This window comes from Narcine bancroftii, chromosome 5, assembly GCF_036971445.1.
Source record: "Narcine bancroftii isolate sNarBan1 chromosome 5, sNarBan1.hap1, whole genome shotgun sequence".
In the NCBI taxonomy this organism is placed as follows: domain Eukaryota; kingdom Metazoa; phylum Chordata; class Chondrichthyes; order Torpediniformes; family Narcinidae; genus Narcine; species Narcine bancroftii.
This window is the reverse complement of record NC_091473.1, coordinates 94,230,715-94,258,238: the sequence shown is the minus strand read 5'-3', so window position 1 is coordinate 94,258,238 and position 27,524 is coordinate 94,230,715. Positions and strand designations below refer to the sequence as shown.

Sequence of the window (27,524 nt, the reverse complement as noted above, 5' to 3'; positions counted from 1 at the left end):
CACATGCTGTATGGGCAATCTTTAGTATTTGTTTAATATAATCACTTAATGTTTTACAAACATTCTTACATTTCTTACTTTCAGTATTTCCTTGAATCAATAGGTTCTCACAGAAAAGATGATCTCATTTTTATTTCTATGTTCTGTTTTAAAAAGACTACAGAAAAACTGGCAAAGATTGCTGAGGTGCACTCTTTATTAAAACTGTGCCAGAGAATACATCTGAAAAACCTTATGTTGTGAAACACACTACTTATTATTGGCAAGCCTCGTTGACAGTGGCCGCAGAGACTTGCTGTCCTGCCGTTCAAGTTGGAACATAGTTCTGAGAAATGAATGAAATTAAGAAGTGCAGGCGTGGAGGTGAACTTGTTCGACAGCTAAATTGGACGGCTTGTTTCCGAGTTATGCAGAGAGAGTTTCCACATTTGAACCCAATCTATGCCAGCATGAGAGATTAAAGCAAAACAGCTGGAATCCTAGTTCTGATTAGTGATTTATGCAATCTATGGGGACATTGTGTGAGTTAATGGGTCTGACTGTGATGTTCTTCGATCCAAGAGTGCGACACGGTGGCGTGGATGTAGAGCTGCAGCCACAGTGCCAGAAACCTATCTTCAATCCTGAGTTTGGGGTTTTGTCCGTGTGGAGTTTTCATTTTGTCCCTATGATCAGGCGATTTCATCCAGGTGCTCTGGTTTCCTCCCATATCTGAAAGGCGTGTGGTTTGTTAGCTTTGGCCACTGTCCAGTGCTCCTAGTGTGTAAGTGATTAGTAGAATATGGGAAAAGGTGATGTCAAGATGGGAAGATCAAAATATGGATTAAGGTAAGATTTAGGTAAATGGGGATGATTCATTCAGAAAGTGGGCTGAAGGGTTTGGTTTTCTGCTGTGCCCCGAGATGACTATGACTTCTCTCAGTCAAATGATCTCTGACAGTCAATCTGTCCTCTCTGGAGAGAAAATGAAATACAATTGAAAAAGTAGAAAGAAAGAATATTTATTATAATAATTACTTACTTCCTTCTACTGAATATCCCTGCGTTAAACAAGATTTTCCTCGTCCCTTCTGGTAGATTGCAGTGACAGATATATTGTAGCGTTTTCTTGGCATAATGTTTTCTAAATAAATAATAAAAGTAATTTTTTAACACTAATCTTACCAGCTTTATGACAAATAGAACACATAAGAGGGCATAAAATATGCATTCTGTACAATTATGGCTCTACCTGCTGGACTTCAGATGACTTAGCTGGATAGCACACAAAACAATCTACCCCATGATGACCTATCCACAAAGAGCTTAATATCTGTTTATCCATTTTGGTAACTTCATTATTCTGTGACAATGATATTTCTGTGATAGCAACAGTATGTTAAATGAAAGTCTTCAATGGATAGTTGAATCCAATTTTCCCAGACCAATCCCTATGATTCAAATCAACATGAATATATCCAGGGACATTGTGAACCTATTTTCTGCTGTGTTGAGACATGACCTTCAATGCTGTAATTCCACTTGATTATAATATTTAAGGAGATATTTTGAAGACATTGCTCTGAAAAAGACAATGACAGTTGCATCTTATTGCCGACTTACCTCCTATTAGAAATGCCTGAGATGAGGAAGTTTGTCCGATAAATAAAGAGTGATTTCCCCTGGGCAGCCGTTTCCAACCAAGCAACTCCTTGTTGCTGTCAGCTGCTTCTATCCAGTAGACTACATAACCCAGCACTAGCTCACTCGTTTCATCTGGTGGCTCCCATTCGACAAATATTCCAGAGTCTCCAGCCGGTGCTGCCTTGACTCTTCTGGGAGCCATTAGTTCTGTTTGGTGATAGAAGAAGAGCAATGAAACTAAAGCACTATCATATCATACCGACATCAAACGGATCTTGTGTAGGAGTTAGAATCCACATGAGGAGTCTTTCATTCTTGACATTTCCTTCCCTGAGAGGATAGTTGGGAGAGAGATTGCTGAAACAAGAGGCTTCAGCGAGAAGAGGTGAGACTCAGGTAAGACTAGTGAAAATTTATTATTATTTTTTTATTGACCTTATATTCGTTCCAAGTAGAATAGTCAGAATGGCAACAAGGTTATTGGAGAGTTCATCATGTGAGATGTGGGAATTCTGGGAGATTTTCCATCTCCCTGATACCCACATCTCCATTAAGTCCATCAAGATGCAACTCCTATCAGAACTGAGGCTGCAGCTCGATGACCTTCATCTCAATTGGGAGAATTAGGAGTTCATAGATAAGAGCTACAGGCAGGCATTCACACTAAAGCTTAAGAAGGCAGGAGGCTGGGTGATTGTCAGATGAGGGAAAGCAAAAGCAAGCAGGCAGGTACTGCAGGGTACTCCTGGAGCTGTTTTCAATATTGAGTATATAGCTCTGAATAGTGTGTGTAAGGAAGAACATCGTGGAGGGAGTGTCTACCAAGTTAGTTTGGGTGGAAGTCAGAAATAAGAAGGGAGTGATCACTCTATTGGGAGTAGTCTATAGACCCCCTCATAGCCTTCAGGACACTGATGAACAGATAAGTAGGCAGATTTTGGAATGGTGCAAAAATAACAGGGTTAGTGTTATGGGAAACTTAAATTTTCCAAATAATAATAATAATGATAAATCAGCATCTGCGAACTTTGGGATTTAACTTCAACTTCCCTAATATTGACTGGCACATTGTCTCTGCAAGATAGACAGATGGGGCAGAATTTATCAGGTGTGTCCAAGAAGGATTCCTGACACAGTATGAGGACAAGCCAACTAGAGGAGAGGCCATATTGGATCTAGTACTGGGAAATGAACCTGGTCAGGTTTGTCCCACTGAGACAGGAAAAAGATGGTAGGATAAGGGAACAGGTGTTGACAAAAAGGTGAGTTAAGGTGAAGAAGTAAACATACATAAGGTTAAGGAAGCAAAAGACAGGAAGGACATGAGAATAATATCGTAGTCAAGAAGGGACTTAAGGAAGGACAGGAGAGCTAAAATGGGACACAAGAAGGCCTTGGCAATAGGATTAAAGAAAACTCTGAGGTGTGAACAGAAGGATGACTAGAGAGAAGGTAAGGCCACTTAAGTATAAAGAATCAAGATGTGCCTGGAAGCAGAGGAGATAGGAGAGGACCAAAATGAATACTTTGCTTCAGTGTTCACCAGAGAGGATCTTGGCCAATGTGAGATCAGTATCGAATAAGTGAATGTGTTAGACCATGCAGTGGCAGATTAACTTTAGTAAGGACTCCCCTCCTGACCTTGCCCCCCTACCCCATGGCCACCACCCTTCATCTAACGCTGTGACTGTGGTAAAACACAGAAATGCTGGAGGAACCCTTCCGGTCTCAGCTTCCACAGGAGGTAAAGATACCTTGAAGAAGGGCCAGGCCCACCCAAAATGTCAGTAATATATCTTTAACTCTTACAGACACTGTGAGACTGGTTGAGTTCCTCCAGCTTTGAGATTTTACAATTCAATTTACAAATGTGAGTTTGGCTTCTCCCTTTCATTTTGCTGAGATTTCATTCAGAACAATTTATATATTACATGTTTTTTTTTACAACTCTCGCATGAGTAATAAGAGACCAAATATCCCTGTAGTGAAGTAACAAATTAGGCTTTCATTTATAAATAAAACTTGATTATGCAAAATCACAGTACAACGATGATTAAAAACGTAGACATATTAAAGTTCAACAAATGGCTATCACCTTTAGTTGTATTATTTGAAGAGAAATCACTAATTTAGTTTAATATTATTTTAATTCAACAATTAATTTGACGTGCTACCTTTTTTTGCTGACCCAGCCAATTTCAACAAAATGTTAAAGCGATTGGACTGCCCGCCGTCCTGCTGGGCAGGGAGAGGTCACTGACCCTCCCAGCCCCAGCCCCTGTACCACTAGGCAGGGACAGGTAATGTCCCCCATCCCTTGTCCCATTGGGCAGGGAGAGGTTGCATCCCCCATCCCACTGGGCAGGGAGGGGTCGCCATCCCCCGTCCCGGTGGGAAGGGAGAGGTCCCTGTCCCTGTCCCACTTTTCAGGGAGAGGTCGCCATTACCCCTGTGTTGTTTCTTCTATTACAATGATCAGTGAAGAGAAACTAACAAAGTGAAAAATGCAAGGATTACATCCACCAGCGAAACTTCAGCTAACAGGTAATGTGGCTGAAAATTGGAACAGATTTAAACAGCATTTTGGATTGTATTTAGTGGCAGTCAGAGATGATGAGAAAAGTGATACATTGAAAGCATCAGTTTTCTTACATGTCATAGGTGATGAAGCCCTGGAGGTGTATAATAACTTCACATTTGCTGCTGAAGGAGATAAAATGAAACTGGAAAAAAATAATGGAACAGTTTGAGGCATTCTGCATACCTAAATGTAACATGATGTTTGAGAGGTACAGATTGTTCACATGTGCCCAGAAAACAGAAGAAAGTATTGATCAGTATGTGACTGAATTGAGAAACAGAAGCAACATGTGTGAATTTGGTGGACTGACCAGCTTGCTGATAAAAGACTGACTTTTGTGTGGTATTCCACAAGGGAAAGACTGTTAAGAGAGCAAAATCTAGACCTGTAAAAAGCCATAGCACTCTGTAGAGCTGCAGGAACTTTAAAAACGCAGCCAAAAGAGCTCTTCAGTGAAACTAGCTGTAATGTAGATGCAGTGAGCAAGAACAAACATAAATCATTTAACAAAAAGCATGACAAAGTAGAAAGAGAGACATGGCCAGTGAACAAAAATGAAAGGGACAATCAAAAGCCATGTCGTCGATGCAGTACACAACACCTACCAAAAAAATGTCCAGCATATGGTAAAATATGCTATATGTGCAACAAAAGCAACCATTATGCCTGTTGCTGTTGGGACAAAGTGCAACAAAGCAAGGTTCAATGCATTAGATGAAAGGGAGATAGAGGAATTCTATGTAGATGTTGTGACTGAAAACAAGAAAGAAAACAGAGACTGGATGTTGAGATTAAATTGGAAACTGGAGCACAAATTAATGTAATATCAGAGACTGATTTTAAGATTAGACCGTGACCAAAGATGTATGGAACAAAAGTGAGGATGGCAGGATATTCAGGTATTGATTTACTAGTGCACAGCGATTGGCTGAGAACTTAGCCACACCTACTGTCTGGGCCTTAAAGGGTTATGTCCCTAGCCAGGTCGGATCGAATCATTCCGGACTGGTCAGCCACCTGTGAAGAGCTCCTGTCTTTTGCTAATAAAAGCCTTGGTTTGGATCAACAAGTCTTTGGTTCTTTCGACGAGCTCTACAATGGTCAAAGTGAAACTCAAGGACAAAGAGCACATGCTAGCATTCATCATGGTACCAAAAGATGTGCAGGCCATACTAGGTTTAACAGCCTATGAGAAAATGAACCTGGTAAAAAGAGTCCTTGTTGTGGAAAGCAAAGGAGAGACAGTCTATGATGAACTCATGAAAGATCCAATTCAGGGTCTAGGCTGCCTTCCAGGAGAACACACGATCAGAGTGGATAAATGTGTGGCACTGATAATACATCCATGCAGAAAAGTTCCATTTGTGCTTCAAAAGCAGCTAAAGACAGAGTTGGACAGGATGGAAAGCCTGTACGTGACTCAATGGAATGGGTGAGTTCACTCTTTGTTGTAGACAAAAAGCATGGAAAGCTTAGAATTTGTCTGGATCCAAGAGATCTAAACTGAACAATAAAGAGAGAACACTTTAAACTTCCAACACATGAAGAAATCATGTCACAGTTTGCAAATGCAAAGTTTTTCAACAAGTTAGATGCATCATCAAGAATTTGGCAGTTGAAATTAGACTGCGCATGATCTACAGTCCATTTGGCAGATACAAATTCCTAAGGTGACCATTCAGAATTGCCTCAGCTCCTGAAGTGTATCACAAAACTATCCACATGGTCCATGAGCATCTGTACGGAGTTGATAGCTCAATGACATCATAGTATGAAGCATGATGAGAGACTAAAGAAAGTGCTGGAAGCAACAATGAAAGCAAACTTGAAGCTGAATCAAGAGAAATGCCAGAACTAACATTTGTAGGAGATATTATTGGCAGTGAGGGCATCAGACCAGATCCCAGAAAGGGGTCCGCCATTGGGAACATACCAAGACCACAATACAGAAATGATGAACAGAGGTTTAATGGAATGGTCAAATATATAGGTAAATTCATATCCAACCTCTCAGAAAAGAAGGCTCCATTGAGAAGACTAACAGAAGTTAGTGAGTGGAATCATGAAGATGAAAACCCATGGATTGAACTAAAGAAACAACTCACAGAGGAACCAGTTCTGAGGTTTTACGACCCAGCGAGACCCATCAAGATATCATCAGACACATCACATAGTGGGGACGGTGCAGCTCTTCTGCAAAAATATGATGTCTGGCAACCCACTGTGTATGCATCACACTCAATGACCAACATGAAGACGTGTTGCACTCAAATTGAAAAGGAGCTGCTCAGCATCACATACACCAGTGAAAAATTTCATCAGTTTATGTCAGGACAAGCAATCTGTGTAGAGACTGACCATAAGCCCTTGATTGCATTGTTCCAAAAGCCATTAAATGAATATCCACTTAGAATATAAAGAATGATGATTAGGCTGCAATGCTATACACTGAATGTGGCAAACACTCCAGATAAGCTGATGTACACAGCAGACATGTTGTCTAGAGCTGTTGACATGAGAGAGCCAGCAAGCACCAAAATGGATGAAGACATGAATGCGTTCGTGACATGATCACAAGTGCACTGCAAATATCAGATGCAAAAATGGAGCTCATAAAGTCAGAGACAAACAAAGATGAAACACTAAGACAACTGAGGAAAAACATTTTGGATGGATGGCCTAACATGAAGTAGAACTGCTCACCTGACGTTGCAGAGTACTGGAACTGTAGGGCGGAACTATTAGTGATTGAAGAGATCATCAACAGAGGAAGTAAAATCCTTATCCCAAAGAGTCTGAGAAAAGAGATACTAAAAAGGATTCATGGAGGACATCTCGAAATCGAAAAGTGTAAGAAAAGCACACGAGAGGTGATGTACTGGCCAAGAATCAACAATGATATAACAAATGAAGTGTCAAACTGTGCAATATGCTGGAAATATCAAGCAAGCAATCCTGCAGAACCACTAAATCCATACCCAGCACCACACAGCCCTTACCAGAAGGTAGGCACTGACCTATTCGAATGTCAAGGGAAGGACTATCTGGTAGTCACAGATTATTACTCCCTGTATCCAGAGGTGTGTAAACTGAACACCACCACTGCAGATGCTGTAATAACAGGTATGAAAGCCATATTCTCCAGACATGGCATGGCAAGCGAGGTCTTCACATACGAATATAAGATGAAACAACCATTCTTCATTCAGATTCTTGATGATCTTCTGTAGAACTGTGTCCTTTTCTGTTTCAGCTGCGATCTGCTTGGATTTCATGTCAGATATGGGAAGAGATTCAGTGATCAGATTCATGGGGAGATTCACATCTGTCTCTGTGGAACTTTCATTGGGTGCTTCACTCTACGTCGTTGCCTTGGATAATAACCATATAACCACTTACAGCACAGAACAGGCCAGTTCGGCCCTACTAGTCCATGCCGTAGCAAATCCCCACCCTCCTAGTCCCACTGACCAGCACCCGGTCCATATCCCTCTAGTCCCCTCCTATCCATGTAACGATCCAGTCTTTCCTTAAATGTAACCAATGATCCCGCCTCGACCACGTCTGTCAGAAGCTCATTCCACATCCCCACCACCCTCTGCGTAAAGAAATTTCCCCTCATGTTCCCCTTATAATTTTCCCCCTTCAACCTTAAACCATGTCCTCTAGTTTGAATCTCCCCCTTTCTTAATTGAAAAAGCCTATCCACATTTACTCTGTCTGTCCCTTTTAAAATCTTAAACACCTCTATAAAGTCCCCTCTCAATCTTCTACGCTCCAGAGAAAAAATGCATCAGCTAACTCAATAAGTTTCCCTGGTGTGTACACCAATACACCAATTCAAAGTCATAACGTAGTTTCATCATCAGTCTTTGGATTCATGGTGACATTTGACTTAAATTTTTCTTGTTTATGTCTATTAATGGCTTGTGGCCTGTCTCTGCCATGAATGTTGGTAGACCATAAACATAGCTGAAGAATTTCTTGAGTCTATAGACCAGACTTAGACACTCTTTCTTGATCTGCACATATTGACATTCAGATGTTGTCATTGTCCTTGATGCGTAAGCTACTGGCCTCCAATCTTCTTCCACAGCCTGAAGTAGTATTGCATCTATTCCATCTTTTGATGCATCTGTGGATATTTTCATCTTTTGGATGCATTAAAAAACCATCAAAAATACTGGTTCTGTGGTTCGATTGGTCTTCAGTAGTCTCCATTCTTCCTTGTGGTTGGCTGTCCACTTGAATTCACATTTGTTCTGTAATAACTTCCTTCGGTACATTGTTTTGGAAGGCAGGTTTGGTATGAATTTACCAATGAAACTGATCATTCCCAGCACTCTCAATGTGCCTTTTTTGTCAGTGGGTCTTGCTTTCACCTTGCTCTTGTCTGGCTCCACACCTGCCTCTGACAGCTTATCTCCCAGAAAGGTGATTTCCTTCACACCAAACTGATATTTTTCTCTGTTTAACTTTAATCCATATTTATGGATGCATTGTAGCACTTTGATGAGCTTCTCATTGTGTTGTTCCTGTGTGGATCCCCATAGGATCAAGTCATCCATGAACACACATACCCCATTTATGCCTTCCATGATGTGCTCCATTGTCCATTGGAACACTTCTGGAGCTGAGGAAATTCCAAGACATCCTCAGACAGGAGCATCGGCCAAATGGTGTATTAAATGTCCAGTATTTTGTGCCTTTTTATTTGCCAGAAGCCCTGGGATTCATCCAATTTAGTGAAAAACTTTGCACCAGCCATCTCACTTGTAATTTCATCCCTGGTTGGAATCTGATAAGAGTTCTCTCTTTATATTGGCATTCAAGTCTTTTGGGTCCATGCACACGTGTAGGTCATTGTTCTTCTTTTTGACACACACCATTGAATTCACCCATTCTGTGCGTTCCTCCACTTTCTTTATGACATCTAGTGCTGTCATTTGGTCAAGTTCCTGCTTGAGCTTTTCTTTCAGTGGCCCTGCAACTTGCCTTAGGGCATGCACTACTGGGTGTGCATCCTCCTTTAAGTGTATCTTATAGGTGAATGGTTAAACCCCAAACCCCTTGAAGATGTCTGGAAATTGATCCAGAATTTCTTCTCCGCTGTTCCGTGTAGTGTCACTGTTAATGTGATACACCCTCTTGACTTGGTTTAAGTTTTCACATGCTTTGTCACCAAGCAGTGAATAATGTCCATCTGGGACTACAATGAACCTGAGGTGGTGCTCTTTATCTTTAATTTTCACCTTGAGTTTGTGTCAATGCTCTGTCCATCATTTCCCTGATGTTGCACTCAGAGATCAAGTTGACCTTTGCCTCTGTGTCTAACTTGAAAGAATTATTTGTTCCATTTGTATGCAATGTCACAGTCCATTTATCTTGCTCAGCACTGTTCACTTCCTGCACCACCATGCCCACGAAAAGTGTATCACTGAGAGCAGTGTCTTCTATAGTGTGTACAGTTTTACTTCTGTTTAGTTTGCCTTTGGAAAAGCATTGCTTTGCCTAGTGATTCTGCCCTTTGCATTTGTTACAGACTTTCCAATAGACTGGGCATTGCTTTGGCACATGTTTAGTGCCACATTGTCTCTCCATATTTTTGTTGTTTCCTGTATCTCATTTTGTGTGTGTGTGTATGACCAGACACTGTGGCTATGACCATGCCTTTATTTTCACTGGCTTTTACACTATCACCGAACTTTCTAAAAGCCAGACAAGAGCTCTTCAAAGCTCCAGCTAAGGTAAGCTCTGTCTCTCACAGCAACCTCTCACTTTCTTATCATTAATTCCGAACAGAATTTGATCACGGATCATTGAATCTTGCAGCGATCCAAAATTGCATATTCTTGCTTTTAATTTTTAAGTCTTTTAAGAAAGTAGCAAAGCTCCCTCCCTCCAGCTGCATGCACAAGTAAAACATGTACCTCTCAAAGGTTTCGTTTTTCTTTGATGAACAGTGTTCATTAAACATCTTGATAACCTTGTCAAATTTTCTCTGGTCTTTTGCCTCGGCAAAAACAAATGTGTGAGGTCCCGCCATGGTAAGTAGGAATGCAATCTTCTGTGTATCCAGTTTGCTATCATTTCCAATGGCTTGCAGGTACAGCATAGATCTTCATTTATAAAGCCTCCACTTATGGTCAACATTTCCAGTCCATTTTAAAGCATTATGAGTTTTTAAACTTTCCATATTTTCAATGATGATATTGATTGTTACTCACTATGCACAGTGTGTGTTTCTTTTTCTTCTTTCACTCCTGTACACAGCAGAACTGTTTCTTCCACTCCTGGTACCATGTGATGTTTCTTCTATTACAATAAAGTAACTTGGGTTCTTTTTAAAACATCTTTTTATTAACTAAGCAAACAGCATGAAGGACAGAACATATACAATGCAGACCTCATTTGGATGTATCCTTCTTAAATCTACCCAAGATGCAACAGCATCCCCAGATGCTAAACACTCTGACTCCTCTTGGTGGTAACACTCTATCACTACACCCCCATCCTGCTGGGCAAGGAGGTTGCCATTCGCCCTTCTCTGTTCCACTGGGAAGGAAGAGGTCCCTGTCCCCCAGCCCCATTCCCCTGCCCCAGTAGGCAAGGAGAGGTCACTTTGCCACTCAGGCCAGATGGTCGACTGTGGAAACCTGCCGCAGCCCCGGGTGTAGACACGGGGAGGAAGGGCCGCAAATATCCCATTGGGTTCCTGCAACACTGTATCTACAGTGCACCATTCCTCCCATGCTCCTGTATATATGCACGCTCTTCTCCAACCTGCAACAATGTGGTCCATTTCTGATACTTTATAAATAGTTCTGATGCTTCGATGATTTCATTAGCACAACAGAAAAAAAATTGCCTGGCTAGCTCACTCACCCAGAAATTATCTGTTGGGAGGTTACCTGCAATTTTTAATGAAATCACACAAACACAAAGGATGAAGGAGAATATTGAACCTCATTGTTTTTGTTAAGTCAGTTTAATCAGACCCCCTCACCTTCTGCTCCCCTAGGCTTCAGCCTACTCAGCCTACTGGGTCCATGTTGAGGTTAAGAAGGAGGAACTACTGGATCTTCTTAAAAACCTTTGGATTGATACATCCTCTGGACCAGATGAGATATACCCCAGGTTATGACAAGAAGAGAGGGAAGAAATTGCTAGAGCATTGGCAATGATCTCTTCATCCTCCCTGGCCACATGAGAGGCACTAGAAGATTGGAGAATAGCAAATGTCGTCCCCTTGCTTAAAATAAGTAATAGGGAGAATCCTGGGCATTATAGACCAGTGAGTCTAACATCAGTGGTGGGCACACTTTTGGAGAGGATTCTTAGAGACAGGATTTACGAGCATTTCGAGAAGCATAGGATTCTCAGGGATACTCAGCATAGCGTTAAGAGGGGGAGGTTGTGCTTTATGGTCATGATTGAGTTTTTTGAGGAAGTAATAAAAGACATTGATGAAGGAAAGGTGATAAATGTGATGTATATGGATTACAGTGAGGATTTGACTAGGTTCCCCATGGTAGACTCATTCAGAATGAGATATGGGAACCATAGAACTTTGGCTGAGCATATTTAAAATATGCAGAAAGCAGAGGGTAGTAGTATTCTTCCTGGAGATCAGAGACTGGTGGAGTTCTGCTCTTCGTGATTTTTATAATTCTCTTGAACAAAGAGGTAGAGGGATGGGTCAGTGAGTTTGCAGATGACACTAAGGTTGAAGGTGCTGTGGATGGTGTTGAAGGTTGTAGGTTATAACAGGATAGAGACAGGATTCAGAGTTAGGGGAAAAGTGGCAGATGGAGTTCAGTCGGGTTCAGTGTGATGTGATGCATTTTGGACGGTCAAACTTTAAGGTGGAGTACATGGTTAATGGCAGGATTCTTAATGGTGTGGAAGAACAGAGGGACCTTAGGGTCTTTCAAGTTTGCTGCACAGATTCATAGGTTAGTTAAGAAGGCACAAATTCATTGGTTAGTTAAGAAGGCTTATGGTATGTTGGCCTTCAATAGTCAGCATATGGAGTTCAAGATCCATGAGGTAATTTTGGAGCTCTATAAAAGCACATTTGGAATATTGTGTTCAGTTCTAGTCACCTCATTACAGGAAAGGTGTGGAAGCTTTGAAGAGGCTGCAAAGGGGATTTATCAGGATGTTGCCTAGAATGGTAAGGTGTCATATGAGGCATGGTTAACAGAGCTCGGGCTTTTCTCTTTGAAGTGGAAAAGATTGAGAGGTGACTTAATGGAGGTATGCAAGCCAGACATTTTTCCTGGGGCAACAGTAGCAAATACCAGAGGGTTATGAAGTGTGAAGTAGGGAAAACTTCATGGGCCGAAGGGTCCGTATTGTGCTATAATGCTCTATGTTCTACATTCTATGAAACACTCATTGTTAGAAATTAATACTCTTAGGCCATCAACAGCTCAGAGAGTGACAGAAGAATGTTCCCTTTATTCCGCCAGTTGCATTTAAAATCCTCTCCCTACATTGACCTTTGCCGCCCAGTGGTATGAACAGTGATTTCCACATTTTCAGGTAACCCGTACCCTATCTGTTCCTTTCTCTCTCCTTCTAATCCACCCAGGCACCTCCTCCTTTCCACCTCCATCCAGATCCTTATTACCCAGTTTCTTTCCCCCACGCCCATCTATCTACGCATCAGCCACACATTCAGCCCACAAGATCCCAGTCCTCTCTCCCTACTGTTCCTATTTGCCTACCTTCCATCCCTTATTTGGTTCTACTCATTGCTTTCCTTTCTTATCAGATTTCTTACTAAGTAGGCCTTTGTAATCTCCTTATCAGCTCTCAGCCTCTGACACTATCTCCACCATTCCCTCCCCCATCTGTGTCAATATGTAGCTATGTTTTTGGGAGTTAAATTGGGAAATGGTTTGTTAGTATAGGTCACATACAAACACTTTAAAACAGATCTTATTTAAAATACTGGAGCTCTCCTAATGCTAGACATGCCAGCCTCAGAGCCTTTGCAAAAGCTTTGGAGAGTGCCCCAGAGACTTCACTAATGGATTGTTGTTTAAAAAAAGACAGATGAAAGAGCTTGTCAGAGCCGCATTCTGTCTGGAGGGGAACCTGCTGTTCTAAGAGGGTCATGTGGTTTTGCAAGCAGAGAGAGTCAAACAGGCTTTCTGTGTGTGTGTGTGTGTGTGTGTGTGTGTGTGTGTGTGTGTGTGTGTGTGTGTGTGTGTGTGTGTGTGTGTGTGTGAGAGAGAGAGAGAGAGAGAGAGACACACACACACACAAATCAGTTCTACAGTTTTACAGTCAGTAGCAGCAACTGGGACTGGAATAGGACAAGCTGGCAAGCTTGTGGAAAACCCCATTTGGAAGACAGGTTGTGAGTGCTTAGTTCAGCCTGGTCAAAGCCCTTATAGTTCATGCAAGAGGAGAGGACTGGCTGTCTAATGTTTCACTTGAAATAAGAGAAACAAAAAGGAACTCTGTGGTGACCTGAAAGAAAGAGATTATCATCTGGAGAACCCTGAGGGGGAAAGTTTTGACAGCAAGACACTGAAGTGACTGATGGAAGTAAATCAGTTGTGGGTGTCCTGGAACAACAAATCTCTTTCTGAAAACTGACAAGAACCTTCCTGAGTGGTAACCATTTACCTTTCAAGCACCAAAGCCTGGTGAACTTTATAAATGTTAAATTCTGTGCACAGTAAAAGAATTGCCTGCAACCAGTAAACTTGGAGGAATGAGAAGTGAGATTGGACTGTGAATCAAAGAACTTTTCTGAACTTACGCACACATTACATACATGTGCACTTAGAATTAGAAGGAGGTTAAATTAGGTTAGTTAATCAATAGTGAGAAGTTAAAGTGTGATTTTGTTTTCATGTTTAAAGATAATTAAAAGCAACTTTTGTTTAAATAACCATTTGTCGGTGAATCTCTTGCTGCTGGGTTTAGGGGTCCTCTGGGCTCGTAACACATCAGTCTCCATTAGTCCACCTATCCCTCCATCTGGACCCACCTATCACTTGCTAACACTGTCTCATTCTTCCTCCTCATCTCTTTATCCTGGCTCTCTCCCCTTTACACTCAGTCCTGATGCAGGGTTTTCACCCGAAATGTTGACTGTCCCTTTTCCTCCATAGCTGCTGCCTGACCTACTGAGTTCCTCCAGCAGCTCGTTTTTGCTCCAGGTTCCAGCATCTGCAGCTCTGGTGTCTTCTCTTCCTTATAGTTTAATCCAACTGCACACTCTACGTAATGCCAAATAAAATTCTGTTTCATATCAGGGAAGCAATTCTTTTAGACAGACAGCACGGTAACAGGCCCTTTCGGCTCTTGTGCCCAATTACACCCAATTAACCTACAACCCTCGGTACATTTTTGAATGGTAGGAGGAAAATGGAGCACACAACACAGGGAGAACGTACAAACTCCTTAGAATCAGAATGGGATTCAATCCCCAGTCACAAGATCACAAGATAAAGGAACAGATGCAGGCCTCAAGGCCCATCTAGTCTGTTCCGTGACTCTACGCTAAGCTGAACTATGCTCACACCTAGTTCCAATTTCCAGCCTTTTCCTCATATCCTTTGATACCCTCACTCGTGAGATACTTATCCATTTCCTATTTAAATACTTGAAGTGATCTGGTCTCCAGTACTGTGTGCAGCAGTGAGTTTCACAGATCCACAACCCTCTGACTAAAGAATTTCTTCCTCCTTTCTGTTTTGCTGGTGCTGTAATGGTGTTGTGCTAACTGCTACGCCCACCGTGCTGCCCCGATTCAGCTGCAACCATTCTTTGGTCTCTCTGCTGACAGTTACAGTGTGGTTTTGACCTGTTCATTGGTGCCCTCTTGAAGTAACAATGGGTGTTCACTTTGTGAAAAGTTTAGAATGAAAGATAGTTGACATGTAAGAGATCAATTAAACCAAATAACAGTGATAAAGGTTTCGGACCTGAAACTTTGACTGACCATTTCTACCCATGGATGCTGTTTGACCTGTTCAGTTCCCACAGGAATTCTTTGTTCAAGATTCCAGCCACTGCAGCTTTTGTGTTTCCTCAGAGTTACAGTCAATGCTGGATTTGAAATTTCCAGTAACTGAGAGATAATTCAATAACTGTGAATTAATAACTGTGAAATAATCACAGTTATTTATAATTTCATTGGGTTATACAGAAAATTGCTCTCTATTTTTTACTTTCATTCCTAATTGTTAGCTTGGCATTCAGGGACTAGATGCAGGAGCTAATCCCTGCCACTGTCTTTTTAAAATTGCAAATACATGCTACATATTGCCTCACCCTTGCTCTCGTACTTATACAAGTCAACACCTTCCTGTTCAATGTGGGTTATTCTCAGAACTGAGTGGGAGTCAAATCTGCCACCAACCTGTGACAGGAAGTGTAATAGGCTCTGAAGTAGTTTTAACTGTAAATAAAAATAAATGATGTGCTTGGTTACAGAGAAAGGTCCCCTGTAAAAAATTGGAATTACTTGCTTCTCCTATGTGGAGCACAGCGGGTGTAGAGTTTCCTTTGGAGTTAAATGCGGTGACAAAGATAGTTCCTGCTTCCCTGGGTTTTCGCCAGCTGTACCGGGTATCTGACGCTTTACACAAATGGATGGTCTTATTCTGTCCATTTTGTTGATAGTAAATATGATAACCAAGAATAATTCCCCTGGTTTCCTGAGGATGACGGAGAGGCTAGGAACAGGAAAACAATGTAAATATACAGCAGAAATTTCTTAACAATGAAGTATCTTATTGCTTCCTGAACCAAAGGTTACATTCGTAGAACAACAGTGCTACAATTTTCCTTCCCACCACTAATTGCTGTGTACAGTTTAATTGATGAGATCCACATAGAAACTCCTGTAAATGATAAATTTCTACCTGTGATAGAGAAGAAAAAGAAAATTACTACCATTGTTTGAATGAAAAATGCTGGAAATACCAACAGGTCAGGCAATATCCATAAAATGAGGAACTTTTCAGCTTTAAGACCCTTTATCGGAATTTCATAATTCTGCATCTGCAGTTTTCCTTTAATTGATGGTTTGATTGATCCATTTATAAAATTAACCATGTAAGGGAAGAATTACCAGCAGCTTTTAAAAGAATCTAGGTTGGCTTTTCAAGTAATTATTTTTAATTTGGGCTGTGAGGAAGTTGGACTGAAGACCCAAACAAATGATCTTGAAGAGTTCAGACCCGAAATGTTGGTTGTATTTTACTTCCTAAGGATGCTGTGAGACCTGGTGAGTTTCTCCAGCACTTTTGTGTACTGCACTGGACCCCAGCATCTACAGATTTTTTTGTTTACCTTGTCCTTGAGGCAAAAATTAGTTTAAAAAAATTTATTTATGACATAGTAGAATTCAATTAAGAGTATTTAAACCCATGCCGCTCATTTATACCCAAATTAGCCGACAACTCCATTTGTTTTGGAAGGTAGGAAGAAACTGCATCATCCAGAGGAAACCCATGCAGGCATGGTGAGAACATACAAACTTCTTACAGACAGTGTCAGATTTGAACCCGGGTCATGGGCATCGTTATAGTGTCATGCTAACCGTTACGCTAACTGAGCCACCCGAATTATGTCTTGTATAAAGTTGTTCACACATTTGGGAATGCTCATTGGTGGAACAATACTGAAAGACATGTGGGCTCATCCTAGAACACAACCAATCAGAATCTCTTTTGAAGTCAACAGTATCATATCAATCTTCATTTTTACATCAATGTCCATGCCTTTTTCCCTTTTATGAGCAACATACACTCAGTCCCCTCCTAAGTCACACATGAGCCTGACATGTTCTTCATTCATCATTGTTGGGTCTCTCTCCTCAATGGCAATGAAGGACTGCGGTAGATCAAGGCAACAGTTCACTGCCATCATTTTTAAGAATGGGTAATAATGGCAGGCCTAGTCAGCCATGCCACTACTCTGAAAAGTAACAAAAGAGGGATAAATGGACAGCGTGTTCATGGCTGTCATGCCACCCTCTAGTACCTCAAAATGAGAATTGAGATATGTTGACATCAGACGAGTCTGATCCATACAAATTAGTGAGGACCCTGCAAGTTTCTGATAGCACTCAAAGAGTTGCATATAAAAACCACAAATGAAAAAGCACAAACCAGATGTGAGTGGGAGTGGGAAGAGCAGCAAACTCTGTGGTTCTAGTTTTGTTGCACAAAAATTGGTGTGGTGGAAGAGATGTCTCATTCTCAATTTCCACAAAATTTTGAGCTCACAGTGGAACTAAGAAAGGGACAAATGAAATCCAAAATAAAATTTGACATTCAGTTGTTAGCATGTAATTACACAGCTTGTCACAAGAGGGGGAACTCTTAAAAGTCATTTGATTCACAGGCAATCTTTTTTCAGTGACACAGTGAACCATCACCTCCAACCTCTTACCAATCCAGCGGCTGAAAATTTTGATGAAATAAACTAATACCAAACCAAATTGCAATATATTTCTTCTCAAGCAGATCTACACCCATAACCACTTATTCCTAAATGGCAGATAATTTAAAGCTTAGTGTGGAGGCAGATTCAGTGCCTAACAAAAATAGCCAGAATTTGGAACTGAATCTGGATGAACATGAATATAAACAGATTTCAGATTCCATATAGTTGAATAATCATAATTTTATACTGGATTCCATCCTCGTTCAATATGGAAAATTTGGTTTTAACCAGGAAACCCTTTGTTTTCCTACTTTACTCAGAATGGACTGCCCAATCCCTTTTTCTTTTCTTTTTATTTTTTTTAAGATTAGTTAGAAGTGATTTTGTAATAAAAATATATTTTTCTCTCTTTCCTTTTTCTTTTAGTTTTTTCAAGAAGAAAATAAATTTATGGTTAATATATATTTGTTAAATACTCATATGTTCTTTTACTTATGCACTTGTAAATGTATGAATGTAATGTAACTCTCCTCTTGTAAATATGTTTTGATAAAACTCAATAAGCAGGTTGAAAAAAGAGAGATAAGAGTTAACATGCCCTGCATCCAGTTTCACTGGATCATTGTACAGTGCCCAATGACTGGGGTTCGAATCCAGCGCCGTCTGTAAGGAGTTTGAACATCCTGTGTCTGTGTGGGTTTCCTCCATGTGCTGCAGTTTTCTCCAACATTTCAAAACGTACCAGGGTTGTCGGTTAATTGGGAGCAATTGGGTGACATGGGCTTGTGGGCCAAAAAGGCCTGTTACTGGGCTGTATGTGTAAAAAAATACCATGAGCAAATAAGCATTTTGAGATAAATGATTTCCTTCATCATTACATACCCTAATCCTAACATTATTTCACGAAAAGCACTAGGAATTGTTCAACAAACCTTCCAGTAGATGATTATTCTTCTATGTTTGTTTGGATCAATTGGCTCACATAAACTCCATGCATCTACAACTCCCATGGGCTCTGCAAAGATTCATTAAGAATGTTTCTTGCTTTTAACAGAAACACAATTTGGTGATAACTGTACAATGCTTCTTAAACATTTTCCTCCCTTGTCTTCCACTGCCACAGTACAGCCCATTTCATGTGCCTTCTAGCAGGTAAATCACACAGTGAATCTGATTGTATTGACGCTCACTATATTTGCACAAGCAGTACTTACGGATTGGGATTGCTGGACAGAAATCTCTTTCAATGATGACAAGGATCAAATGCACCCAATATGAGTGGATTTGTAAGCCATGATTCTAGTGCTTTCAAAAAATATTTTATTTCAATTTCATATGTATTAATATCTAAATACAGAATTGTCTTTCATTCATCTCTAGCAGTAATACATAATACTTTATCCCTCCCCAACCCCTCCCACACCCTCCCCCCAAAATAATAACCCCAAAGAACATAAAAAAATAAAGAAATATAGAAAAGGAAAGAATGGGATACAAAAAAGAAAAGTAAGAAGAAAGGAAAGTACATCTGGTTACTAAAGTTACACTAAATTCAATCAAATTTTGCCTGTACAATGTTGATAAGGTTTTTGAGGTTTAGGGGATAATTTCATAATGTAATGCCTACAGTATGTGAGTATGTGCACCAAATTTTAAGTCCTATCTATTTCTTAAATTGTACACATTTTTTTCAAGAGGCATAAAACTACACATTTCAGCTAGTTATCCCTTTCCAAATTTGAATCTGATTTCTATGACCACCGCTATGCATTTTCTTGCAACTGCCAATGCAATTTTCACAAATTCCTTTTGAAACTTATTAGGTTTTAATTTTGACCTAATCCCAGATAGATTACATAGTAAGAAAAGCATTGGATCTTCAGGAAATTTAACATTCTAAAAATACTGCTAAGTCCATCCAAAAAGGTCTTAATTTTGAACATGACCAAATGGAGTGTAAGAAAGTACCTATCTCTTGACTACACCTAAAACATTTGTCTGATAAATCTGATTTGAACCTTTAATTTTTGTGGAGTAAGATATAATTGATGCAAAAAATTATATTGAACCAATCTATATCTAACATTTATTCTTTTTCATACTATTGTGACACAATTCCAACCAATCTTTCTCCCCAATACTAATATTCAAGTCAGTTTCCCATCCTTGTCTAGATCTATGAATTCCTTGTTTCCGTATTCCCTTTTGCAATAATGAATAATAGCTGAAATAAATAATAGATTTATTACAAATCAAACTTTCTTTTTCACTCCTTTCAGGCAGTAAAATTGTCGCAACCAATTTGTCCCGGGATTCTAATGCTTTATTGGTGACTACAAATTTCAGATGAAAGCAAATAATAATAGCACTGTTAACCAGCAACTTTCTTTAGAAAGAAGAAAAAGTCACTCAATGAGTACAAGGCAAACAAACATCCAGTTTGGGAATCCTATAATTTGCACTATGCCTAAAATAACTCTGAATAATAATGTAGTGATAGACCAGTAAGTAGGGTGTGGGGGGTGTGGGGAAGGGAACAATATCAAGCATTTTTGAGTAACATGTAGAAGGACATTTATTACAAGACTGTGCTGGGATAGGGAAGTATAACAACTCTGCCATAAGGTGGTACAATATTGGTGTGAGCTCAGAGCTGCCACCAAAATCCTTCAAAGACATTGATGCTCAGTCTATATGGGAATATTGAAGGGTTTAATGAAAGATAATTGTTTTTCACAGGGAGAGATAAAATAATGAATGCGTTTAAAAAAAAAGAAAACAAGCAACAGTTGAGTCATTATGTTGAATGGATCGCTAGCTCTTGTCACACTAGTTAACCAGTGGATTGGCTGTTCAGTGAACCAGTTAAAAATGCCAGAGGTTTCTTCGCCTTTCACACTTGACCACTGTTAACCGGTTCTCCATATCCTTTCACACTCATCTCAAGACATCCCTGGGATAGGGGATTCTATCCTCCACCGGTAATGTCTGAGTGGTGCATCAAGCAGTGGTGGACCTGCCCTAAATCCCAATCAATGCATTATGATCTTGTATTTTAACAAAATTATTTATCCATAATCATAACTGCACATTTTATAAACACAGTAGGAGCATCCTAGGGGCCATAGTGCACAATTTATACAGACTGTGGGAAAAAGCAATGGTAGACCTGCCCTCCCAGAATTCTGTGCAGCAGGGAAATGGCTGTATGCATGGACCCTTCATGGAGGTGGTTCTCTACTGCCCAGAATTCTGGGAGGGCAGATCTGCCATCACTCACTCGCTTTCTCTCTCTCCCGCAGCGATTTTCCCACAGTCCTTTAGAAATTTATAAAGGTTTATATAGGTTGACAAAGTTTATACCTCCTTTTTAATCTTTTGTTTCCTCATGTTCCTGCACATGCAAAAACGTCATCAGCATGTCACCAATTTGTCCCAGGATACTTGGTGTCCCTTTCACGCTGGGCTAATCGGAACGCAGGCATCATCAGATGCTGGGATGATACTACCTACCTAGCTTTCACACTGGAGCCTTAACTGGTAGCTTGGCCATCAATTATTAGGATAAGGTGTTAGTGTGAAAGGGGCTAACGAAACACTTTGAAAAAACAAGTCTGCAGACACCATGATTGAAGTAAAAACACAATGCTGGAGAAACAGCAGCTCAAACAGTGTCCTTTATATAACAAAGATCAGTGTGATGAAGAGTTCAAGCCTAAAATGTTGGTTATGTATCTTCAGCTTTGCTATACTGTTTGATGTTCAGATCTATAATAACACTATTTAAGGTCACAATCATTTCTTAACTTTGAAGTGTTTGTTCAACCAATATCATGCAAGAAAATGGGTAAGTATTTCTGTCATCAACTCTTATTTAATCCGGAAAATCTAGATTTTCAGTCTTTGTCCAGACAATACCAAGACCTCGTTTGTATCATGGTAGGTGCCAAACAAATACTTCATTCTGCCTCAACAATCTATCTTAGTCTCACCTAAAAAGTTGCTTTTCTACACAAATGCACCATTTCCGATTCTGGCTCCAGCAGCCTGTGGCTTCTGAGTGAGAATCATCAATTAATAACAAATAAGGGACATTTTGGAAAGCGGATATTTCCCTCAGGGTGGAAAGCAGCAAATTGTCCAAGAGAGGCCTCTACTGCCTTGTCACTCAAATCCCAAAATTTTTATCTGGGTGAAGCCATCATTCCTCAACAGCTCCGGAGTTTTTGATGTTCGTTATTCTCATCGTAGCAGGTAGAGCTGTAGCTTAAATTCAATATACACCTGTTAATTACAATACCACTGTCAGAAGAAAAAAAACATAGAGCAAGAAAGAAATGGAAATGTGCTATCTAATTTGAATGTGAAAAACTATTTAAATTATCATCAAAAAATTGGCAATTGAATAACATTTCAGGTAATTTGCAAGAGATTTATATTCTTTTTTGCTTGTTTTTCTCTTTTTCCACCTGAATCTAGTGATCCATGGATACAGTGGCACCTATAAATGACCAATGAATACCTCAGGAAGTATTATTATGCCAAGTATATCTAATGACCAGTAGGCAGCCATGGATATTGAGTACAACATCACCAATGGCTGATATTTCCCTCCATTCATAGGATATGACTACTGTCACTTTTTGAACCAGACCAGCTAGTGGATTCTTGAACCCAATTAAAATTTAGACATACAGCACGGTAACAGGCCCTTTCAGCCCGCGAGCCTGTGCCAAAAAATGACACCCAATTGACCTGCAGCCCCCAGTATGTTTTGGAGGGTGGAAGGAAACCAGAGCACCTGAGGGAAACCCACGTAGACACAGGAAGAATGTAAAAGTACCGGATTTAAATCTTTGTCAATGGCACTGTTTCAGCTCTGTGCTCACCGCGCCACTCCAATGAGACTTAGTAGCACATGATATATTTTTATAACCTAGCATGCAAGTAATGCTTGCTTTACTACCACACCAACTCATTTTGGCGGATGCACCTGTAACTCAATACAGGTACGGCATAGTAATGACCCTCGAGGCCTAGTCATTCCTCAGGTCAATATCAATATCTCTTCAACCTTCTAATATTACAGCAATGTTGGTTTGGACAAGATAAGAAAGTTGAGCCTGCTGGGACTAAACACCTCCCTCTGCAACTGGATTTTTGACTTCCTGTCAGGGAAGTCTCAAGCAGTCCAGAACAGTAACAGCACTTCTAAGGCCATCACACTGAGCAGCCCCCCCCACCCCCCACCACCCCATGGCTGCATGCTTAGTCCACTGCTGTTCACTCTGCCAACCCCTGACTGTGCAGCAAAACACAGCTCGAACCAAATCATCGTTCGCTGACAACACGACCGTGATGGGCCTTATCAGTAAGAATAAGGTGTCAATGTACAGAGATGAGGTGCAGTCGCTAATGGACTGTTGCAGAGCCAACAACTTGTATCTGAACTTGTATCAGGAGGGTCCGGTGACTATTGATGGCTCGACTGTTGAGGTTGTCAGAATGATCAAGTTCCTTGGAGTGCACTTGGTGGAGAATCTCACCTGGTCCCTTAACACCAGCTCCATAACCAAGAAAACCTAGCAGTGCCTCTACTTCCTGCGAAGGCTGAGAAAAGATAATCTTCCACCCTCTATCCTCACTACATTCTACAGAGAATGTATCGAGAACATCCTGTGCAACTGCATCACCGCCTGGTTTGGAAGCTGTACCACCTCGAACCGCAAGACCCTGCAGAGGATAATGAAGTCAGCGGAAAAAATCATTGGGCGCTCTCTTCCTACCATGAGGGACATCTGTAACACTCAATGCAGGCGAAAGCAATAAACATTGTGAAGGACTCCACACACCCCTCATGTAAACTGACTTCCCTTCTGCCATCTGGTAGGAGGTACTGTAGCACGTGGGCCCTTATGTCCAGATTGGGCAACAGTTTGTTCCCCCAAGCCATGAAGCTCCTGAATTCCAAGGTCATATGTGGATAATGTATCATGGACCTTTATGGTATACATCTTAATATTTTAATATCTCAATGTGTTTAACTTTTATTCTAACTTCTATTTATGCAAATATGCTCTGTGGTCCCGGAGAAACACTATCTCGTCTCTACTGTGCAAGCATGGTATGAATGATAAATAAAAGTGACTTGATAACTTGAATTACTGGAGTAGACTCCTCAGGTGCTGCAGGTAACCAATCTCTCTTCATATCAGAAAGATCCCTGCCCAAAAGTTACATGTTCAGATAGCAAGAAGTGGGAGTAATGTGGTGCAGAGTGGGAAGGAAAGAAATGAAAATGCTTCAGAAAAATGAAAAGGTTAGTGAAGGTAGGTGATGATAAGTGGTTAAGGGAAGGTAATATACAAAAACTACCGGAGATTAATGATCAGAATCAGAATCAGAATTTATTATCATGAACAAGTCATGAAATTTGGTGCTTTGTGGCAGCATTGCAGTGCAAACTACCTTATAACATTACTATATAAAAAGAATACTGCATGAAAAGTAAGGCAGTGCTGTTGATTCATTGATTATTCAGGGATCTGATGGCAGCGGGAAGAAGCTGTCCTTGTGCCGCTGAGTGCTTCTCTTTAGGCTCCTGTTCCTTTTCCCCGATGGTAGCAGAGTGAAGAGAGCACAGCCTGGGTGGTGGGGGTCTTTGAGGACAGAGGCTGCTTTTTTAAGTCACTGTCTTATTTAAATGTCCTCAATGGAGTGAAGTCTGGTGCCTGTGATGTTGCAGGCCAAGTTAACAATCCTCTGGAGCTTATTCTTGACCTGAGAGTTGGCGCCTCCATACCAGGCAGTGATGCAGCCAGCCAGAATGCTCTTCATGGTACACCTATATAAGTTTTCGAGAATCTTTGATGACATACAGAATCTCCTCAGACACCTCACAAAGAATAGCCACTGGTGAGCCTTCTTGCACAAATGCGGAGGCTCCAGGACAGATGTTCACACCCAAGAATTTGAAGTTCTTGACCCTCTCCACTACTAAGCCCTTGATGAGGACTGGGTCATGTTCCCCTGACCTCCTCCTGAAGTCCACAATTATCTCCTTGGTTTTGCTGATATTGAGTGCAAGGTTGTCGGTACACCATTCAGTGAGCTGATCTATTTCCCTCCTGTACATTTCCTTATTGCCATTTGTGATTCTGCCGGCAGCTGTATTGCCATCAGCAAACTTCTTGATGGCATTGGAATTATGTCTGGCCACACAGTCGTGGGTATACAACGAGTAGAGCAGTGTGCTAAGTGCTGATAATCAGTGAGGAGGAGATGTTGTTTCCAATTAGTACTCAGTGGGTGGGAAGTAAAAGACTAAGTAGAATATTTACCTCTTACAGTCTGAAGGGAATGGGCACCCAGGACCTAACCTAATCCTTCTGTAATGTCCTCTCTATAACAGAATTAATTTTAAGCAAGTAGAGATATTGTGCACAATATTAAGTTTACTGTCCATATCTAATTTCTTCTTCTCCCACAACACACACACACACACACACACACACACACACAAACACACACACACACACACACACACACACACACACACACACACACACACACACACACACACACACACACACACACACACACACACACACACACACACACACACACACACACACACACAATAACTCACCTGCCTCAGGGGTTTTGATTATAAAAGACTTGCTCCATCTACTCCAGTACTTATTACCTCGAACATGGCTGCAGCGGATCTGAAACTCATATTCCCTGAATGGCTCACAGTTGTTAAGATAGCTTGAATTGCCAATTATGTCATTTTTAGCAATCTAAAATTGATAATAGGAAAAAAACATATTATAATTTTATGTCCAAGGAATTAAAAATATTTAGTCGTACTGCAGCATTTATCACACAATACAACCTTACAGCAAAAATGCCTTTGTTATCACAATGCACATTAATGTTACCTGTTCAAAGGAACTTCACAAAGAAGTAAAATTTTGCTGCTTACAAAGAAAAATGCACAGAAACAGGCATAATCTGGTCGTTTCAATAAAGTAGAACGATTTGTTGCACTTTGTACTAATATTAAAGTGTTACACAACAGATATAATTACCTACTGAAAATACAACAAAGATGATAAAATCTCCATCCTACGAGAACTATACTCTTGTAAGGGAATAGAATTTTAACTTTTGGATGCACTGGCCTGTACCAACAGAGTTGTTTATTAAAACCTGTTTTTTAGAATTTCTGCTTCTTCTCAGTTGTTCTGTAGTTACTTGATTGCCTTTGAATTTCACGTAACCACAAGCTCCAGTGAAAAAGTGTGCAGCAAGTGCCCAAGTATGATGTAAGTCACAAAATTCTGTAGAAACTGTGGTTGAAGTAAAAAACAGACAATGCTGGAGAAGGTCAGCAGGCCAAATAGTGTCCTTTATGTTCCAAAGGTAAAGATACATAACTGATGTTTTGGGCTTAATCCCTTCGTCAAAGTATGAGAAAATGCTGGCAAGCATCTGTGGCGAATTAACCACTAAACTGGCCGCACTCCTACCAGCCTACTGCAGGGGGCAACCACTGTACCTGCAGGTAGGTAACCTGGGAGGCTGGCCCCATCTGCCGGCTGTCAATCACTGGCCTGTTTAAAGATTTGAATGGAACACTTTGGGGGACAATTAGACATACGTGGAGCCAGCAAAGGACAGTCAGACACATGTGGGGCCAGCAAAGATACTAAGACTGGTGTACAAGTTTAAGCTAATTAAAGCCTGTTGTACAGTCTGTGGACTTTGTGTCAGAATCTTTCGCACAGCAGCACTCACAATTTAATTAGCTTAAAATTAAAAGGACCATGGAGAAGTTCCTCACAATCGAGAAGCTGGATATGGACCCTCAACACCCGGGCGCTACAGCATACTTTGAGATCTGGAAGCATGCAATTGATGTGATCATCCACATACAAGCTGAGATGGTCAACACTAACCAGAAAAGACTCATGGTACTTTGCACTAAGCAGGGCCCACGCGCTATCCGAGACTGCATGGATTTCGAACTAGCGATGGTCATCCTGGAAGGCATGTACTGGCCCCCGATGAACATACTCTACGCCCACTACCTACAGGGTACAGCAGCCAAGTGAGACGGAAGATGCTTACCTGGGGGCACTGCAAGAACTAGCACACCCATGCATGATTGAAGCTGGGGTGACTGCTGGGGAGGTGGGGTGACTTGACAGAGACTGTTGGAGGAGAATAATGCCTCCCTTACCAGGATCATGGAGATGGTACGCTCACTAGAAGCTGCAGCTCACCATGTAGAGGCCTTCGATGCTCACCTCCCCCAACCTTTGGCCTGGCCAACGGCGACAACAGCAGTTGTTGAGGGGCCCCACATGGAAGAGATGATCACCGACGCCAGCATAATCTGCTGCTGTAAGTACTGCGGGTCCCGGTGTGGGTCAGGCAGGCGCTCCCATAAAAACTGCCCTGTGAGGAACTTGTATTGCTCCTGATGTGGCAAGAAAGGCCACTTCACTAAAGTGTGCCTCTCCAACCCCACTGGGAGCACTGCGGCCCTGTGCAACCAATCGGGAGCCCCTTCCAACTCTCTGGACACCCCCACATTCAGATGCCAGACAGCACCATTGCTCCGTCCGCCATTTCTGCCCACCCTGAGGATGTCACTTCTGGTCCAGCCATCTAATCACGTGGCCGCCATATGCTCACCATGGGTGCCGCCAACTTCCACCTGCACCAATGGCATCAATTTCCCTCACACCAACAATGCCGCTTCTGACGCCACTTCCGGTTGAGTCGCCTGACCACACCAACACCATGTGCATCTCCTGGTGCCGCCATTATGGGCCAACCCAGCCCCAACCACCCCAACTCACCTGACTTGCCGACCAGACAACGTGGTCAA

The 27,524-nt window shown here is 41.2% G+C and overlaps 1 protein-coding gene across 5 annotated transcripts in view; it reads right to left on the bottom strand.

Annotated features, from left to right (window-relative positions):
* LOC138762747 (interleukin-12 receptor subunit beta-2-like) overlaps window positions 1-27,524 on the bottom strand; it is a 107,351-nt gene that overhangs the window by 46,365 nt on the left and 33,462 nt on the right. For all 5 annotated transcript variants that reach the window (XM_069936321.1, XM_069936322.1, XM_069936325.1 and 2 more), the window contains 5 exons: window positions 25,272-25,425; window positions 18,556-18,638; window positions 15,696-15,906; window positions 1,603-1,830; window positions 1,022-1,123 (listed from right to left, as the gene is read on the bottom strand). In XM_069936321.1, coding sequence (XP_069792422.1) covers window positions 1,022-1,123; window positions 1,603-1,830; window positions 15,696-15,906; window positions 18,556-18,638; window positions 25,272-25,425 — 778 coding nt within the window. The remainder of the gene's footprint in view (window positions 1-1,021; window positions 1,124-1,602; window positions 1,831-15,695; window positions 15,907-18,555; window positions 18,639-25,271; window positions 25,426-27,524) is intronic.